The sequence below is a fragment of the Monocercomonoides exilis genome (genome assembly GCF_001643675.1).
Source record: "Monocercomonoides exilis strain PA203 chromosome Unknown scaffold52-633478, whole genome shotgun sequence".
NCBI classification, from domain to species: domain Eukaryota; phylum Preaxostyla; order Oxymonadida; family Polymastigidae; genus Monocercomonoides; species Monocercomonoides exilis.
The window spans coordinates 428,194-447,613 of record NW_027150597.1 but is presented as its reverse complement, the minus strand read 5'-3'; the positions used below and the strand labels follow the sequence as shown (position 1 = coordinate 447,613).

At 38.2% G+C, this 19,420-nt stretch overlaps 2 protein-coding genes across 2 annotated transcripts; one reads left to right on the top strand and one right to left on the bottom strand.

Annotated features, from left to right (window-relative positions):
- Positions 1-1,228: 1,228 nt before the first annotated feature.
- On the top strand, positions 1,229-7,826 carry MONOS_1596 (putative protein scribble; the record flags this gene model as incomplete). Its single annotated transcript, XM_067868864.1, has 8 exons — positions 1,229-1,388; positions 1,455-1,558; positions 1,620-2,968; positions 3,126-3,285; positions 3,422-3,995; positions 4,113-4,287; positions 4,526-7,148; positions 7,305-7,826. The coding sequence occupies 8 exons, from the start codon at positions 1,229-1,231 to the stop codon at positions 7,824-7,826; spliced, it is 5,667 nt and encodes a 1,888-aa protein (XP_067720682.1).
- A 1,495-nt stretch (positions 7,827-9,321) lies between these two features.
- On the bottom strand, positions 9,322-18,876 carry MONOS_1595 (uncharacterized protein). Its single transcript, XM_067868854.1, has 5 exons — positions 18,814-18,876; positions 18,664-18,756; positions 18,013-18,607; positions 10,626-17,876; positions 9,322-10,460 (listed from the first exon to the last, which is right to left on the bottom strand). Exons 1-5 carry the CDS (start codon positions 18,834-18,836, stop codon positions 10,272-10,274), a joined length of 8,151 nt encoding a protein of 2,716 aa, XP_067720681.1. The 5' UTR covers positions 18,837-18,876; the 3' UTR covers positions 9,322-10,271.
- Between the last annotated feature and the right edge of the window lie 544 nt (positions 18,877-19,420).

The following is a 19,420-nucleotide window of genomic DNA, read 5'->3' as shown; positions in this document are numbered from 1 at the left end:
GATATGCAAAACTTTTAAAATAACTTTTTTCTAAGCACAAATGAAGCAATAAAGAAAGTTTTGCATATCAAATGAGTTTGCATTGATGAGATAAAATTTGAGGAAAATTTTCAGAATTGTTTCTCTTTCAGTTATTGTGAAAGCGATCTTGTCCGGTATTTTGTGCGACATCTGTATTTTTACAATTTTTGAATTATGAAGAAATTTTATCTTCATATTCAAGCCCAAATATCTTCATGAAATGAAATTGAAAAGAAATTTCTTTAAGCGTTAACCCTAATTCATTTAGTTCTCTTGTTTAAATTAGTCAATGTGGGTGATTATTTATGAAATCATATTTTTTCATTCAAAATTTTCGATTCAAATAACTACCTTGAATATTAGAAAATGAACACTGAAAAGAGAACAGGTTTATTCAAGAGATCATCGTCTTTATATCAGCTCAATCATTTGTTTTTGAAACAGTCGTGATGAATTCAGCATTTGTATCAAAAATCTCTTCCCAATGACAAACAACCTTGAACAATCAAGACAACGAAATAAGTTATGATTTCAAAAATAATCACCCATGTGGGAAAAAAAAACCTTACAGAAAACATGATCAAAAAAAATGATGGGCTTGATAAAAGATTTTTATCTCTGAAAGATTGATAATGTTGGAAAATACTTAAATTTTCGAAAAGAATTTTCAAATTGACCTTAATTAATGAGTACGTTAAGCTCGGTTTCGATGCAGTTTTGGGTATTTTCAAGAAAAAAATCATTGCTGGCCGTATGATCTCTCTTTGCTGATTTTTTGTAAAAGACGATTTTTTAGATGTCAACTTCTTTATCTATTTTCATTTGAAATAATTTTTAAAAAAAATTATTTTTGAGAATGATAATGTAATATTGACTGAGCCAGAACAATATTAAAAATTGAAAAATAAATATATATATTAACAGACATTCAAGAAAAACCTTGACGTTTCAATTTTCTGCAAAATTTTTATGATCCAGTTGGAGTGAAATAAATAGATGAAGCAAGATTATTTCAACTAAAAGAGAGGATTGAAATTCTTATTGCACAATATCACTGCATCAGTTAACACTTTCTTCCTTTCTCTTCTTTTGAAATTTGAATTTATTGAAAAAAAAAAATAAAAATCAATCTCAAAAAAAAAAAGTTGGTAAGTATTACTTGAAAATGGAAAATATTGTGGTAATTGCCTTTTTTAAAAAATTTTAAATGGATGGAACCAAACGTACCAAACGGTATTCCTGCTATGTTATGGCTGGGGCAATGATAGATATCGCTGAAGTTGTTCGTATACTTGCGCAAGAAGTTTTTCCAAGAACTGTGGTTCTTGGAGATGACAAAATTGTGTTAGATTTTTTTGCTATTAACAGTATGTTGAAGCTTTGCATATTTTCGATTCCATATGAGATAATACATATTAAAAATTCCTTGCAAGATTTGGAAAATATTAAGGAGAATGATGGCTCAATGGCACCACCGGACGTTGCAATTTTAGCATTCAGCCTTCGAGATAAAAACAGCCTTTTTTCTTTGATACCCGTTTGCTACAAAATTTATTTTTGAGTGACGTTCTATTCATCAATATATGTTTTTCGTTTAGATTGCACATGAAATTGAACATTCTGAATTACCAATTGTGATGCTGGGGCTTGATTCACAAGTGTGGCACGAAAAAGAAACTCTAAATCACTGTTGGGAGCAATATATTCTTCCCAAATCTGGGATATTATCAACAAAACTTCACAAGGGAATTGTATTTTCAAGGCATGATAATGATCATGTAACTTATGGATGTCTCGAGGAGCCTGTATTGTGCCCAGTTCTTCTATATGACATTGAAGTTATCCGTCAAGAAATTAACGCTGTGGATGTCTTGTTCTATCCTGTATTTCCTGTAGACATTCCTGATTTATTTCTGGACGACTGGTGTGCAAAAGATTATTTCACAGAGGAATTTAGGAAATTAACAACACGAACGATAGGAAAAAGGTCAAAAAGGATTGGTGAAGAATGTGAAAAACGATCATCATTTGCAAAGTTTGTTTTGGAGGCAACATCAGAAGGCAGCTCATTGGATGAACTGAGTACACAAAAGATAGAAAGGCAAACATTATATAGAGATTATCCTTTCCTTGAAAAAGTGGATGACAAAGAATGGTACATATTGGGACTTTTAAAGCAAATAGCTCGCGTTGCTCACGTTCACTCAGTTGAAAATTCAAAGAAGAGTTTTTTTTCAGATGCATTTGCAGCAAATGACACAACAAATACGGAAATTGAGCATAACCAAATGATCCCAATGAAGCCTCAACGGTTAGACCTCAGATTTAAGGGCATCGTTTTTCTTCCTCCGCCTCATTTACTGCCGATTCATCCGCTTCTTAATAAAGAAGCAATATGGGATCTGAGATGTTTTGTTCGACGTACATTTAAAAGGCACAGAAAATTTTATGAGAAACAACGAAACGAAATTCATCCAGCCAACGGTTCGTTTGATGAAATGAAAGGAAAAACATGGATTGAAGAGGAGATTGATCGAATCGAAGATACGGGAAAGTTAATCGGAGTGTCTATGGAGGATAATGAGGAGGAAGAAGATGATGAAGACGAACAAGATTTATTGTCAGAGCATTCTGATACTGAAGTTGACCCCGATTCCATTGCGAATTCTTCTTCTGATGCACATGAAGAAGGAGATGCTTGGCATCACCACTCGAAGCAATCTCATAAACATTCACGTGATTCTTCACATGACGGAACACCTGCCAATTATTTTAATCCATCTGCTCTTTGCACAGAGCTGGATCTGTCGTTCAATGCTATCACCATTCTTCCACAACCGGAGGAAATGATCAAATACAACCATCTATTTTATCTGAATCTATCCCACAACGGACTAACCACAGTGGGAAACTCATTGGAAAAGCTTTCATCCCTCAGAAGATTGATGTGTGTATTTCTCAAAGAGAGTGATGAATAAATAAAAATGATTGTTTTGAAATTGTTTTTTAAATAAATATTCAAAAGCATTTTCTTATTATTTTTATTTTTTAACATTTATTTATTTATTTATTACTCACAATGCTTTTATAACGTATTTCTCCAGTCTTTCCTCTAACTTCTTTCAGTTCTTCGACTTTCCTCTTCCACCGTTGCTAATTTCACTTGATCTGTCAAACAATCTCATCAACGATGATAACCTTTTTGAAGTAAATACCCCAACCAATTTAGAAGAGCTCGATTTATCGATGAACAAGTTCAAAAAAGTATGCAATGAAAACTAAGGAATATTTTTTGTATTTTTCTTTTGGCTTGTCGAATGTGTTTATTTATTTGTGATGCAAAAGTTTTAAGTTTTAATGCCTTAATGCTTTCTCTTATTTCGAAAACATTTATGTGCAGGTACCAAAATCTCTTTACAACCTGAAATATTTGTGTATTCTTTCGCTAGCTGGTAATTCAATTGAAAAGATAGATGCAGATTTCATCAATAACTTTACAAAACTTTATGTTTTGTCGCTTTCTGGAAACAAATTTAAGCTCAGTCCGAATCTTTTTGAATCATCTTCTCTGAAATTCTGCGATTTAGAATACAACATGTTGGAAATTGCTTCACATAAGGAATGGCATTACAAGAATGAAAAGAGTCATGTTTCGTATGCCAGCAACTCTGTCGCAAAATTTGACATAGAATCAGAAAACTGGAAAACACTGGAATATTATGATTTTTCTGATAACCAGCTGAAAGAAATTCCGAAGGATATTCTCAAATTCGAAGACATCAAAGCTTTGAAGCTGTCAAAGAATAAATTCACAAACGTGCCAGTCAATTTGGCTCGTTTGGGCAAGCTGGAATATTTAGACATGTCTTACAATACTATCTCGTTCTTCATTAACACAAAACTCCCCGATCTTAAGAATCTCGTTGAATGCGACTTTTCAGGGAACAAGATTTTGATGCTCCCAGTAGATATCAGTATGCAATGTTGATTATTATTGATTGCAAAGCTTATCTTTTGTGGCTGTGTTTTTTTTTTTCTTTTTTATTTTAATGAATTTATTTTTTGATTGAATATAAAAAATGCTATCAAAGGCAAATGGAAGAAGATTCAGCGTTTGATAGTCAGAGACAATCTTATAACAACTCTTCCAAGCCTTTTGGCTGAGTGCACTGATTTGAAGTTCATTGACGTTTCGAAGAATCCTTTTGTGGTTCTTCCAGCACTGTTTAAGAAAAAAGTGCCAAATGCAGTCATTCGCTTTGAAGAGTGTGCAAAAGAAATGACGAAAAATCATAAAAATTTCAACAAACTTTTTTTTCACTTGAAAAAGAAAGAGGAAAAGGAAAAAAAAAAATCTTTGTTTTGTGTTTTTCGAGTAAGTTGGACTTTATTTAATAATTTTTGAGTGTCATTTGTTTATTTCAAAAATCCAATGTTTCTAATTATTTTATTTATTTTATTTATTTTTTCTTTCTATCTTTCTTTTTCTTTTCTTTTTTGACAGGACCCCTCTTTCCAGCAAGCTCCACGCGAGCGAGTTGACTGTGGAAGCTCTTTTCCGGAAGATGGCCAAGCTGAATTTGCCTCTTTCGTTCAGACGCTATTTGGGGAAAAGCTGTGTCAATTGGAGAGATCCCACTCAGATTACAGAAGATGCGAAAGAACGAATTGATCAGTCGTTTCAACGCGATCAATCTGAATTGACGAAGCTTTTGGGCACTTTGAAACGGATGAAAGTGAGGAAAGAAGAAAACGATCTTAAAGAGGATGAAGGGGAGAATGAAGAGGATGAAAACGAAGGGAGCGGAAAAGAAAGCAAAAAGAAGAGAAAAACTGTTAAAGGAGAAGGAGCGGGAGAAGAAGAGGAAGAAGAGAGCAGCAGCAGCATCGAATCAGATGATTATTCTGTGTATTCCTCGGCAGATGACCAGCGATCGGATGAAAGCGACTCAGAATACGAAAGGAGGATGAAGAGGCGGAGGAAAGAGAAAGCGCTCAAAAGGAACAATGCAAAGAAAGAAAGGAAGGATATCAGCATTGAAGAATTGATATGTGGCCCCAAAGCGCCGCACATTGGCAAGATGAAATTGCCAAAACTGACTAAAAAGCCGAAGCTGACAGCAAAACAGCGGGCAGAAAACGCGCTGCGGATTGCGATGGGCCTACCGCCTGCTGTTTTTGCAGCAGATTTTAAGAAGACAGAAGACATCGTCCGGTCGCTGCACCCGAAGGAGATGGAGGAGATGCTGAAAGAGGCCTCAGAAAAGGCCAAGAGAAGAGCACGCGCAAAGGCGAAGCAGCTGGCCAGCTCGCAAGCAGACGGGAAAGACACGCTTCTGAACAGCATGGAGGCGAAAGAGAACTTCTCTGCCAACACTCCAGCCACAGCAGCTGGTGCTGCTTCTGTTCCTGTTCTTTCTTCTGAGCCTCAATCTGAGCAGAGCGACAATCAAACGCGTGTTCCTTCGATTAGGCAGATAAAAGCAGAGAAAGGTGAATCATTTTCATCATCATCATCATCATCATCATCATCATCTTCTTCTTCTTCTTCTTCTTCTTCTTCTTCTTCTTCTTCTTCTTCTTCTTCTTCTTCTTCTTCTTCTTCTTCTTCTTATTCTTCTTTGGAACCCTCAACTTCAGCTGAGATGGGTTCAGAAGAGCGAGTGAGCTCGCCCAGGCTGTTTGTCCCAGCAGAAGAAGAGGAAGGAGAAGGGGCGCAAATGGAAAGAATACAGAAAGATAGAGAAGACAGAGAAGAAAAGAAAGAAAAGAAAGAAGGAGAAGAAGGAGAAGAAGGAGGAGAAGGAGGAGAAGGAGAGGAAGAAGGCGAATACAATGACGATGGAGATATTGTTGTGTATGGAGACGAAGACGAAGACGAAGGCGAAGGCGAAGATGAATATGGTGAAGGTGATGATTACGAGATGTCAGATGAGTCCTCAGAATACGACGAAGAGGCAGAAAGAGAAAGAGAAAGAGAAAGAATAAGAAAAATGGAAGAAGAAGCACTTGCACGTGCAAATGAAGCAAAGGCTGATGGACAAGATGGATCTGCTTCATCATCTTCTGCTTCCTCTTCCACTCCAACTCCCACTTCCACTTCTCCTTCTCCTTCTGCTTCTTCTTCTGTTTCAGTTACTGTTTCAGAACTACCAACTTCTTCTTCTTCAAGCGAATCTTCCTCAACTTTCATTTCATTTTCTTCCACCTCTTTTTCCTCTTCCTCATCTTCATCGTCCTCAACATCATTTTCTTCTTCTTCTTCTTCTTCTTCTTCTTCTTCTTCTTCTTCTTCTTCTTTAGATGCATCTGATGCCAATAACGTTTTTTCTCCTTTCTCTTTGCCCATGTTTTCTTCGCCGAATGGATTTCTGCAGGCAGCTGCAGAAGCAGTCATCAACCCCAAAAAGGAAGCTTCTAAAGAAAAAAGCGCCAAAATGGCTGAAACAAGCAATGCTCATGCGCTTTTGGATGAAGACGAAGACAATTCAACTGATGAGACACCACCAGATACAAGAGAGCTAATAACGAATGCTGATTCCAATGAGATGAATGAAGAAGATGGAGTTGAAGAAGAAGAAAAAAGTGAAGAAAAAAGTAAAAAAGTGAAGGAAGAAGAAGAAGAAGAAGATGATGATGATGATGAAGAGGAAGAGGAAGAAGAGGAAGAGGAAAGCAAAGATAAGAAAGATAAAGAAAAAGCAGAAGAAAAAGAAGAATCGGAATCAGATGATGAATCAAGCGAACACACTGACTCAGAAACAGATGGGCAGACAGAAGAGAAAAGAAAGGCAATGTCACAGAGGGACAAGCTGTTGAATAACAAAACTAGTTCTCAAACAGACTCTCTTTCAGAACACAAAAAGACAATTCCGCTGTCACCATCATTACCAGCTCCTCTTTTGAATGAAAGTGCACCCGAAGAAGAAGAGGAGGAGGAAGAGGAAGAAGAAGAGGAGGAGGATGACAAGAAGAAGGTGAAGAAGATGAAGAAGGAAAAAGAGGAGGAGAAGGAGAAGGAGAAGGTGCAGAAGGAAAAAGAGAAAGAAGAAGAGGAGAAAGAGGAGGAAGAGGAAGAGGAAGAGGAAGAGGAAGAAGAAGAGGAGGAGGAGGAGGAGAAGAAGAAGGTGAAGAAGGAGGAAGAGGAAGAGGAAGAGGAGAGAGAGGAAGAAGAAAAAGAAAAAGAAGAGAAGGAAGAAGAAGAGAAGGAGGAGGAGGAGGAGGAAGAGGAAGAGGAGCAACATCAAAAGACTGAGAGCAAGCAACACATTGACGTTGATGAGTTTGAAAGCGAAACGGAAGAGCTGGAAAGGTTTGGCGAGTCTGGCGAGCTGGGAGAGGCGCCAGATGCGGTTGAAGAGAGGAGAAGCGAAGAAGACGGAGAAGAAATCAGCGAAGATCTGCCTGATCCGCCTTCGCTTCTGTCGAACTTGTCTTCGGTGCCAGACACACCGCCACTGCCACTGCCAGAAGAGGAGCTGCTGGCAATGGGGAGCGGAGATGTGCTTTTGGATGACCTTCCAGAAGCACCGCTGGAAGCTCCACCAGACGAGATGGATGTGGCTGATGATGTGTCTGATGATGAAGCTGATGAGAATACAAATGAAAACGCTGTATTTTGGGCTGCTCCTGATGATGATGCTCCTCCCACACCGACAGAAGAGTCAGAGGAGCAGTTGGGCGCTGATGATTTTGAGGACCTTCCACCACCGCCAGATGATCCACCAGATTTTCCTTTGGACGATGCGTTGGATGTCGATCTGCCGACACCACCTCAACTGAACAGCGAATTTGAAGATGAATAGATCATCGGAGAGAGTGCTGGTGCATATGGTCCAGAAGGTGCATTTTGATGGAGAGTCTATTTGGATTGCTTTTGCTTTGAAAGGAGCTTGAGAAAGGAATGAATGAGCAAAGGCAGAGAGATGAAATTGAGTTAAGAGTTTGAGGGAAAAGACTGGAACGCGACTGACTTTTGGAAGGAAGAAAGTGTTAGTTGACAGAAAAGCAGCTGCTGTTTGATTTTAATTGAGAGAAATAAAGTGAAAATTCGACTGGAACAAAAGAATAACAATTGTGTGTGCGTTTTTGAAAACAAAGTGATTTAAAGAAGAGAAGGTTGTGAATTGATAATGTGCAAAGTGAGTTGAACGGATTGTTTGGTGTACGTTTTGGCTCAAAGGAGCCAAATAGACAACAAAATACACATATCTGGAAAAAGCAAAGAGATTTGAGTAAAATGCATGAAAGATGAAAAAGAAAATGAAAAGGCTTTAATTAACCAATTCATTTCTTTGGAGCAGATTAGCTATGAAACTTAAATGAAAAGAGAAACAGATTCCAAATAATTGTTGATTGTTTCGACCGATTCATTCAATAAAAGAGGTAGTTTTGTTGGGCATACTCAACATATGCTGAAACATCAAAAGAGAAGGCATTTTTCACATGATCCGATAGGCAAAACAACAATGGAAAATCATTTTAAGAAGAACAGCACTGGATGAATTTCAAATAAATAGAAGGTTATATGAGATGCTTCATGCAGTGAACAAACGTTTTTGAATATCATTGTTTTCACACCTGAAACAACCATACATATGGGGAATTCGGAAACAAATAAAATGAGGTTATTTTGTTTTTATTTTAGTGTTTCGCTTCAAAGCAGAAACACAAATGAATTCTGTTTAACATTTTTGTTGTCTGAAATATTCTCGCATTTCAACTATTTTTTAATTTTTTCTTAAAGATTTTGATCTTTATCTCTTGATATATTCACTATGCCGTTTAAATCTCAAACCTTTTTGTTTTTTTAACTTGTTTTCACATGTATGTATGGTTTTGTGAATGTTGAGTTTGCGCATGAAAAAATGAATATTTTTAACATTTTTATATTTTGTATTGTAATCACAACACAAGTCAAATACTTTTTCATTTATTTTGTCTTTATTATGACTTTGGTTTATATACAAGACACTACCTGTTATCAAATCGACATTTGTTATTGCTGATGAAATAACATATTGTGCTTAAATCTTTTTGTTTTCCAATTGTTGCGAAAACGTCCATTTTTTTATAAGGAAAAAAATTGTGAAATTAATAATCAAAAGTGATCATTCAAGCGTCGTTCTTCTTGTTGTTTGAAAGAAATGTTATAATACTGGATTTTGATTTTTAACTTTTTTCTCCACTGTCTATTGTTCCATTGTTAGAGTTGTTTCTCAGATCAACTTTCTTTGGTTCAATATTATTGGAGCGGTCTCTAAATTTTCTCAGAATTTTGTTATGACATTTTCGGGTCTCTTTTTTGCATTTTAACCTGATGTGCTTAAAAATACATACAACGATTTTTTAATGAATGTGAAATGATAAAAAGAGATTATGTTTTCGGATGAGACATAAAATCATTAAAAGAAAATTCAAAAATCTTGATAAAAAAAAGTTGAAACTTTTGAACCATTGCAAAACAAATTAAAAAATGAAGGAAACATATTTGAAAACAAAAAGTTTTCAAAGAAACTCACAAGACTCAAAAAAATAAAAATTAAGCAGTTTCACAAAATAAATCGAATAAGCGAGCACCTCTATTGGGAATATTTCAATATGAAATAACAGTAATTCCCCAAGGAATATAAGCGTGAGTCAACAAAAGCATATCAAATAAAATACGAACTTTCTTATCCAGATGGATAAGATTGTATAATTTGGAGGATTTGTGAAATGTTGAGCAATATCAGCAAATTATTTGTTAACAGCTCATAAGCCTACAAAAGTAAGAAACAAAACAGAATAATTAGAAGAATTTTGATAAACAGAATTTAAAAAGAAAGTCTTTCAATGGTTCGAAAACGAATCAACATAACATTTGAATAGTGATAAAACTTTGAGTATAGAGTCAAGTTGGCAAACAAGTTTGTCAGTTGAAAATGAAAAATAAATAACGCTGACGTAATGATAAGAAAAATGATTAAAAAAAAAGATTAATTACAAATGAATTAAATGAAATATAAAAGTTTATACAAAGATGAGTCACATAAGAATTATCAGAAAGTCAGTAGTACCAAACTTAATACTATGACTCAATTTTGATGTATCCAATATCCGTAAAAATTGGAGAAAAATAAAAAATTCACATCAAAATAAAATAAAACGGATAAAAAGCTTGATTCGAGAAATAGCCTGATGTTGCCATTTGTTTAATTTTTACATCATCATAAACAGCTTCATTTTCAGTATTTTCACAACTATCGATCTTAATTTAATGTATATTTTTCCATCAAATCCAAAAAATCATTTTTGTCACGATAACATTTAATGATCTCATCACAAATGGTAGAGTCATATAAATAGGGGAGGAGAATTCTGAGAGCGGTGTTTTGCCATTTGTAGGGTTTGCTTTCATTCTTCTGTGTATTGACCATTCGTAACAATGCTTCAATTGCCTAAATAATCAGATAAGAAATATTTATTAACATTGCAAAGATAATGAAAAAGGAAATATATGAAGATAATATCCACAAACAAAAAGTTGGAATTAATTTGAAAAAAATAAATACAGATAAAACAATGTATAACTGATCAACAATATTACAAAAAAAGAAGCATACAATTTTCCTTCTTGCTGAACGCCTTGCCTCAAGCAGTACAAATGGCACATGCGTCCTCATAAGTACTTTTATGACACTTTCATCGGCCATCAGCACCAGAACAGCCAGGACATCCACATTCTCACAAGTAACATATCGAGACACCCAGTGAATGACATACGCTGTTGGCAGCTGTTCACCGACCAGCTTGTTTCTGAGATCTTTGTCGACATTTGCCTCGAACGAGAGGCGCACAAAGGACTCGACCAGATCCATGCAAAGAACAGCTGTCTGAGAGCGCTCTAGACATGACTCCAGATTTGTTGTGAGGTCTTTCCCAATGGCTCTTGAACCAGACTGAAGCTTCTTCTCACGCGAATTGTTTGGATCCAACGGCGAATTGTCGGTTGACGCAAACAGCTGGATCATCGAGCGCAGAGCAAACGGTATTTTCGCATCAGACATCCCTCGCAGAATATGGGTAATGACCAAGTCGAAGTTCTGACTATCCGACTTGTTATGCACACTAAGCATCGAAATCAGCGTAACCAGCGCAGCTCTTCGGACTGACGCGATCTTCGAAAGAAGACAGCAGAATATAAAGTGCAGGACAATCGGTGCATCGTCTGGATTGGTCGTACCGGTGATGTACTTCGGTTCATTGAAGCGAAGATCCTTTGCAGTTGGAATTCTACACATCACTTTACCAAGGCCTTCCATGCTAAAGTCCAGAACATTTTGCTTTCCCTGAATTTGAATTGTTTCGAACCCAGCATAGTTCGATATCGAATCAAACGTTTTTGTCATACTTTTTTCCTTTCTTCTTTTGAAGTTTTCATATTCAGTGATCAAGCCCATTAACTCCTTTTCCTTTTCACTAATTTCTTTTTCGTTTTCTGGATTGGTCTTCACTGAGCCTTGCACAATTTTTCCTTTCTTGCCAGTTTTCATTCGGTGTTTATTTATCGCAGAGTAGTTTGGAGTGCAATAACAGCAAGGATCAGAGATAGAAGCAGAGTCATCACTGCTTTCATCGTCTTCGGAATCAGAACCAGAAAAGCCTTCATCTGACTCTGACTGAAAATATTCTTCATCGCTTAAATCAGATCCTGATCGCGAGGCTTTTACACGGCGCTTCCGTGCTTTTCTAGAACGTGATTTGCCTTTTGAATGTCTGGATTTCTTTTTCTGCTCTTTTATGATGAGACCTTCTTTCTTTTTCGACTTGAGATCATCCACAGTCAGAAAATTCGGAAATCTCTTGTAAGTGCAGCACAAAAGTGTCGCATCCCAGGAATCGTAGCAGAGATGTGTTAGCAGGCTGAGTATGTTTTTGATCACTCGAATGCACCAAAGCCATTTGGTACACAGCGGAACAGCCTCGTCTTTTTTGCAGCGCATTCCATACAACTCCTCTGCAGAGTCCTCATCATGTGCTGCAAAATAGCACTCTTTATCGTTGCCTCTCTTCTCCACAAAGAGCGGGTTCAGCATGAGGAGCGATGCGAAAATACTCGGAATGATCACTTCAATGCGGTCAAGGCAATATGAAAGCATGAATATTTGCTTTTGAGATTCAGTGAGGTGCTTTCTGTCAGAAACTTTGGACTCATCATGATTCTGAGAACTAGAAGATTTCTGAGAATCAGCAGCATGATGATCTTTTGGTACTCCGACAATAAGACTCTTCTGAAAATGTCTCGAGGCACCGAGGACTTGAGGCCCCATCATACACGCTACGGTGAATGCGTGGGTGCGGGTCTTGATGCAGGCACAGGCACATGACTCCAAACATCGCCCAAGATAGCTGTACTTCAGCCCAGAGTGGTACGATTGGTTCAGCACTTCCAAAATATGCTCGCGGCTATCCACAAATTCGTTCGGATTGGAAACGACAATGTTTTCAATCGATGCGAAAAGAGTCGTGAAGCATTTTCCTTGGTCGAACCTGAATCCAAAGTTTTCTTGTTGGAGATAACCTTTGTCCACAATATAGCGAGTGATTTCTGGCACACTTGTAAAAATGGAAAATAGTCTCATCAACACTTTTCCGATATCTCCAATGTATTTCTCCTTTAATTTACTTTTAATGAGCCAAACAAGACATCTTATCATGGTATCAGAATCCTTTATATTTTTGGAATGAATAGTTTTGCTATGCATGAGTTCATTTCTAACTTTTCCAATGTCGCTAATCCTTGTGTTCATAAGTTGAAAAATTGAATCGGCCCTTTCCTTTTGCTTTTCGTATTCGGTTGTGTAAGGCTTCGCAAGCGACATTTCTTCATTGTACTTGGCGTTGTCTTTCCCAGAACCTTCTTTTCCCCTTCTCAAAGTGGAACTTCCAGAAGCATCTTTCGTCAAGTTATCCTTCTTTTCGGGCACTTTTCCTCCAAGTAATTTCTCCTCAAATTCTTCTTCGTCTTCAAATTCGTTCTTTGTCCATAGCTGAATAGCAATATTCTGATGATCAAATTCGTCTGTCTGTGTCTTATCTGTCTTCACAACTTCTCTGAGCCCCTGAATTACATCCGTCGTAATCTCTTCCACTGTCAGGTTCAGCCGCAGCGCCATCCGAGCACGATAATACGGAGCTCTGGCAAAAGAATACTGCTCCAATCTTTCAGCGCGTGTGCTTCCACTCAAAAACAGCCGATCGTCCAATTTTATCATCCCGCTGGACATGTCCCGCACAAGCACGAACCCTTCAACCTCGATGCGATCAGGAAGGATGCGACACTGAGGCCTTGTGAATGTGCGCTCGTCCATAATCCACAGCGGCTGAGTGTTGAATGTCTCCGTCAGCGCAGAACGTGCTCTCTCAAGCGTAACGGGCTCGTCCCAGTCTTCCGATTTTTTCGATTTATTTGCTATTTCCTTGGACAGACCAGCAATCGTCAACGACGCATCCAACGAGTTAAGCCCATTCACATTCAGCTTGCTGAGCATCGATTGGTGCAGTGCTGTCCCCAGCGGAAGAGAGCCGGCCTCAGTCAATGTTTTTGAATAGTCGACGCACGAAAGAGGTGAAATTCCAGACAGAAACGAAAAGAGGTGGGAATTGCTGAGCTCCTTCTCTTTAAGCAAATCGTTTCCTTTAACGTTTTCTCGAACAATTGGAGGCATGGGAAGAATAGACGGGTTGAACATCTCGTCAAATGGATCAGGCTGTAAAAACGCCAACGACAAGGGTCGCAAAATTGCCTGGAAGGACGGCAGAAGCTTTCTTTTGCAGTCATGAATGAAAGAGGAATAGATCCAGATGTCTTGCTCCCCTGTTGCAAGCGCTGAAGCACTATTGTCCTTGCCTTTCAGGAAATACGCAAACTTCGATATGCCTTGAGATCGAGGCATGACTCCTTGGTTAATAATCTTCAAATGCTGCTGGCAGCACTCTCTTCTTTTTGCCTCCAGTTCTTTCTTTTCGTCCTCTTCCAGCCACAAGTCCAGATCTTCCTTATCTTTTTCATCGGGCAACTCTTCCTTTCTCATTTTTTCTTTTTGGTTTGCTTGCTTCTCAACTGCCTCCTCTGGAAGACTGTAACTGTGCGGGAAATAAGGCCTGATGCCAATAGCAGAGGCAGCAGCATTGACAGCATCAGAATACTTTGTAGAAGCAGAAAACGGAGAAATCTGTGTTTTTACATTCGGCGAGCTCTCCGGCGCTGAAAGTGGGTTTGATTCAGCAGCACTCGCCTGAGCATTTGAAGAAGAAAACAGCACTCTGCTCTCGTTCAGTCTCATTTTCTCTCTTCTTCGCTGTTCGAGCACCTGCCGAAACATTGCGAATGTCTTCTCGTTTTCCAACGGAGAAGTCCAAACTTTGTGGTCTTTATTGCTTGAAGAGGCACCAACATCCGACGAAGACGATTGGGATTTCCCTTTGAGCAATGAAAATTTCATTGCTAACGACTTCAACGTGCCACCCGAAGATGCGCTTTTGTTCATTTTGCTTTCTCCGCCAAAAGACGAATCGGCATCAGGATCATTCGAAGGATCATCTGCAGACTGTTCAGATGCACGAAAATACGCACGAGAAAGAATCAAATAATCGTTCATTCTTTTCTTCTCTTCAAGAAGATCAGAAAGTCGCTGCCCTTTTCTTTTCTTTCCACCTTCATCACCCCCCTCATCATCCTCGTCCTCATCTTCCCTGTCATCATATTCAAATGCAAGAATAGAAAACTCAGGATCTTCCTCATCAAACCATGTTGGGTCTGACATGACCTGCCTTTCTGCTTCTTCCTCTTCTTTTTCTTTTGCTTCTGCTTCCGCCTCTGCTTTCACTCTTGCCTGTTTCGAAAGTTCATCTTCAGGCGAAATATCTTTTTGCTTTCTTTTCCTTTTTCGATGCTGCTTTCCATTGGATGACTTGTCAGTTGTTGATGATGGAGATGAAGGAGGCAATGGAAAAGAAGAAGACGAAGGAGGAGATGGTAAAGAAGTAGACGAAGGAGGAGAAGGAGCGGGTGGAAAAGAAGGAGCGGGTGGAAGATCCATCTCAAAGTCCTCCTCATCCATATCTCCAAAGTTAGCCCCGTTTTTATCGTATTCCTCATCAGAGTCAACTTCTAACAAAGGAGAAGGAGGCGTAGAAAGAGAATCCAATGACAGTGGAGGTGGTGAATTTGGCTCTGGCAAATCAACATCAGAATCATCAGAGTCATCATCATCAATATGATTCAATGCATGTCTTTTTCTACGCATTCTCTCATCTGAATACTCACTTGAACTTCGAGAGGGATCAGTCTCATTCGAATCTTCGTCCTCCAGAAGCTCCTTCAGCCTCTGTTCTCTTTCCTCCTTCCTCTCCTGCACCTTCTTTTCAAACCAGGATATTCCATTGTCCCTCAGCTTCTTCGTGAGCTGTGAGTGGAATACGCCTTCTTCCACTTCTTCGAAGTCTCTCGGCATTTCGTGGTGGAACTTCGTCACATCAACCAAAAGTGGCACCTTCTGCTTCGCCTTCTTCAGCTTTCGCACAACGCGAGAAATGTGCTGAAGTGGCGACGTCTTCTCAAATGGATGTGGATTTTGCAGTGCTTGTTCCAAGTTCTTATTCATCTGCGACTTCTGCTTTGAACTCCATCTGCTTGAATCATTTTGGAACTTTCCATTTTTCTTATCCTCTTGTTTTCTCTTCCTCTTTCTCTCTCTCTTTTTGTCTCGTCTCTTTCTCTCTTTTGCAAGATGTCCATTATGTGGAGTAGCGAGCAATGCCAATTCAATTGGATCTGAGTCACTTATGTTGGACGAATCACTCGAAAACTCCGATGGGAGTGGTATTGATGAAGAATCACCATCTGACGAATCAGAATTCAAATCTTTCGCTCTTCTTCTGCCATGCCGTTTCGAGCTGCTATTCTTTGTTCTTTCCTTCCTGAGATGACCGTGTCTGTCTCCAGACGAATCGGATTCGAAATCATTTGAAAAAGACGCTTGCAATTCATCAGAATTGCGTTGAGACGAAGAATCATTAGCCTCTTTCTCCTCTTCTTCGCTTTCGTCGTCTTGATTTCCCCACGGAACAAACAGAAGCGATGACAGAACTTTGTTCTGTGCGTTTATTTCCATTCTTGCTTTTTGATCTTCAATAGATATCTGCTCTTCTTCGATCTCTCCCTTTCCTTTTTTATCTTTTTTCGATTTTTTTCCCCAAGAGAAAAACTTTCCAAAGCTAAATTGTTTTCCCTGCTTTTTGCTGTCATCCTTCTGCCCTCTGCCAAGTGAGCTAATAGTCTCCAAACCCTTCCGATTATGAGTTAGCTGCATCTCAATTTCATTGTCTGGACGGTCGTCATTCACATCCAACAGACTCACATCCACATAATCACTGTCCAACAAGCCAGCGTCGCCTTCTTTGGATTCCTCTTTGTTTTCTTGGGTCCCTTCCTCTTCAAAGTCCTCAACCTCTTTGGGCCTCTTCGATTCATCATAGTTTCTCGAAGCTTCTGAGTCTTCTTCTCCATTGCTGCTGTTCTCTGAGTCATATGAACCATCCGATTTTCTCTTTCTCGTTGTTCTTTCTTTCTTTCCATTGCCATCTTCCAATTGAGCGAGAGCTTTTCTCCTTTTCTCCTCTCTTTCCTCTCTCTTCTTTAACAGCATGCTGACAATGTCCCCCTCTTGCAGTGCAAATACCCCTAGTATATCTGTCTTGTTTTTCATATCCTGAATGCACGGAGATAATTCCATTGCATTCTTGACCTCGCGATTAAACGATAAATCTCTCACTCGAATGAGAACAAATAGCAAAGAATAGCACGCATGTCCTGCAACAGAATATATGGGGTGTACAGCGAATGAGCAGAGCTGTGCAAGCGTCCCACTCATCTCAGCGGCAGAAGGAGTGTGGGATTGTACGAAAATGTCAATAGAGTCAGAAAGAACGCTACTGATGATTGAAGACGCATCCACATTTCGCGATGTCTTCTCCAGCAACTGCAGTTGGGGGGAGTCACGCATCAATTCAACACATTTTTTATTTTGCATGAAGTTGGAGCCATACTTTATCAGCACAGGAAGAAACTCAGATTCAGGCATTGCATTCGAGAGAAACAGAATCAACTCCATCAGCTCCGTCATCTGGCTTGGAGGCACAGTATACTTATTGATCGGGTCATACTCTGCAATGTTGCTGATAATCTCCTGCACATCCTGAATGTCCTTCCGCGACGAGAGCGTCCCGCGCAGAACAAGCTTCACCAAATCGACAGAGCCCCCCACAGCGGCAAAGGCTGGGGGACCCATCTTCTTGCAGCTTGCCATCACAAGATAGCTCATTGCCAAATCGTGTTCCTTTGCAGTTGCAGAGTCTGACTGAGCAATCTCAATTAATGCCAAAATAGCAGGCTTCATTGTCTCGAGTGTCACATCTTCGATTTTATCCACAATGGACAAGCACGCAGTCAGTCTGTAATCTGTTTTGAACCCATACAGCAGTCGAACGAGCGGGTATCTTGGCAGCGACTTCTTCCACCCGCGAATGGCGTTGCAATTATATACAACGACAGCCCCACATACGTACACAACAGGCATCAATATCACAAAGATTTCAGTGTAAGCTGGCCAGATTTCAGCAAGCAGAGCAAAGAAATTCGAAGAAAACTCTCCAAAAAACAATGCCGAACGAAGATTGTTAACTCCCAAGCCAAATCCAAGGCATGGCTGCAGATAAATATGGAAAATGAGCAGCGCAAAAAGAATTATCGTATTTATTCCCAAAACAATGTAAGCGTTTGGAGAAATCGTGGAAGTTACAACCATTCCGAGCTAATTAATAAGTTTGAATTTATCAATTGATAAAGAAGAAACACAAATTTATGGAATAATATGTTCGGATTCATCAAATTACAAACATATTTTAAAAATAAGCTTTAAAGTTTCAACTAATTCTTAAAATTCAAACCTTACAGACATAAAAAAGCACATTAAAACGAGGCCGTAATCTCATTGCAGCATCAGATTCATTCTTTTTGAAGGCCACAAAGTTCAGTGCCAAAGGTTGTAGCATGAGAGTCCCTATATACCCAGCTGCAAACCAAATGGTGTATCCAACAGAATTACAAGGTACTGAATGATATAAATCCATTGGCGGATATGGTTTGAAGCTAGCTGGTTGACCAAAAAAATTGCAATGATAAGTACATACAAAAGCCTCCACAAATGAGCGAGTTGCTGGTATATACATAAAGTCCCAAATAATCTGATTTAAAAAATGATGCATATCCCTCTTCAGATGCTTAGTCCAAATTGCAGCGAAAGTAGTAACAATGAAGAAAACACAAAATAATATAAGAGACATCCAATCGGACAATTTTAGTGTTATGATCTTAATAATTTGGAAAAATGTTCCAAAAAATGGTAACTGAAGAGGTGACGTTTCATTGGAAGAAAATTGGAATTCTTTGACAAATGCAAGTGATGAAAGCTGAAATCCTTCATATACCAACAAAACCCATCCAACAAAGCGCCAAAAGTCAAATTTCTTTGATTTTGCTTCTCTTTCAAAAACGAAAAGCATTTTCACAATTTCAAATATAAATATAAAATAAAATACCTTGCTAGTGATATTGCATCTTCAGTCCCCAAATCATTAGCTTTTATTAAGTAATATAAAGCAAAATTCACGCAATAAATCAAAAGAACAAATCTTCAAAAAAATTATCAAAGTGTTTGTTCAAAATATATAAAAAAAGTTTTATCACACAAAAGTATAATATGAATGTACATAAGCGTATCAAAGCGCGCAATATCGGCTCCCGGATGTGTAGAGAAGCATACATCATCATTTAGAAATCCCATTTATTGATCTATCTCCCACTTTTTATTTGGATTATATGAATATGTCGCAAATTTCATTGGTTAATGAATTATGTTCCACACAATATTTTCAAATATTTGTTTCAATTTATAATATTTTCTTTATTGTTATGTCTGAGAATGAAAGACTTTTTTTAAATGATTGCAGAAAAAGTTTTGAATAAATCATTGTTTTATTCATAATTGCTAAAATTTTGTCCCATCTCTTTTCAAAAAAAAATCAAAATTGTTAGAATATCATTCAAAATTGGAAAAAATACTCCAATTCATAAACAATATGAAAACAGCTGTTTTCACGCTTTTCTTGATTTATCACCAATAAACTAAAGATATCGTTCAATTAATATCTTTTTTGATAAAGATTTGAATAAAAATGCTTTTAGTGAAAAATATTCAGGTTCACAGTCAAAAAGTCGGATTAAAAAAAAGACCTTTGTAGAAATACTGATTTGTCAGTTTGATTAATAATTTCGTAAAATATGAATTTCGTGCTA

Excerpts from the sequence above, each read along its gene's own strand:
- MONOS_1595 (XM_067868854.1), bottom strand. The coding sequence starts at position 18,836 with ATGTACATTCATATTATACTTTT. Across the intron at positions 18,757-18,813 it reads TACATTCATATTATACTTTT|ATTTGTTCTTTTGATTTATT; the intron begins GTGTGATAAAAC and ends ATTTTTTTGAAG. Across the intron at positions 17,877-18,012 it reads TGCTTTTTTATGTCTGTAAG|CTCGGAATGGTTGTAACTTC; the intron begins GTTTGAATTTTA and ends CTTATTAATTAG.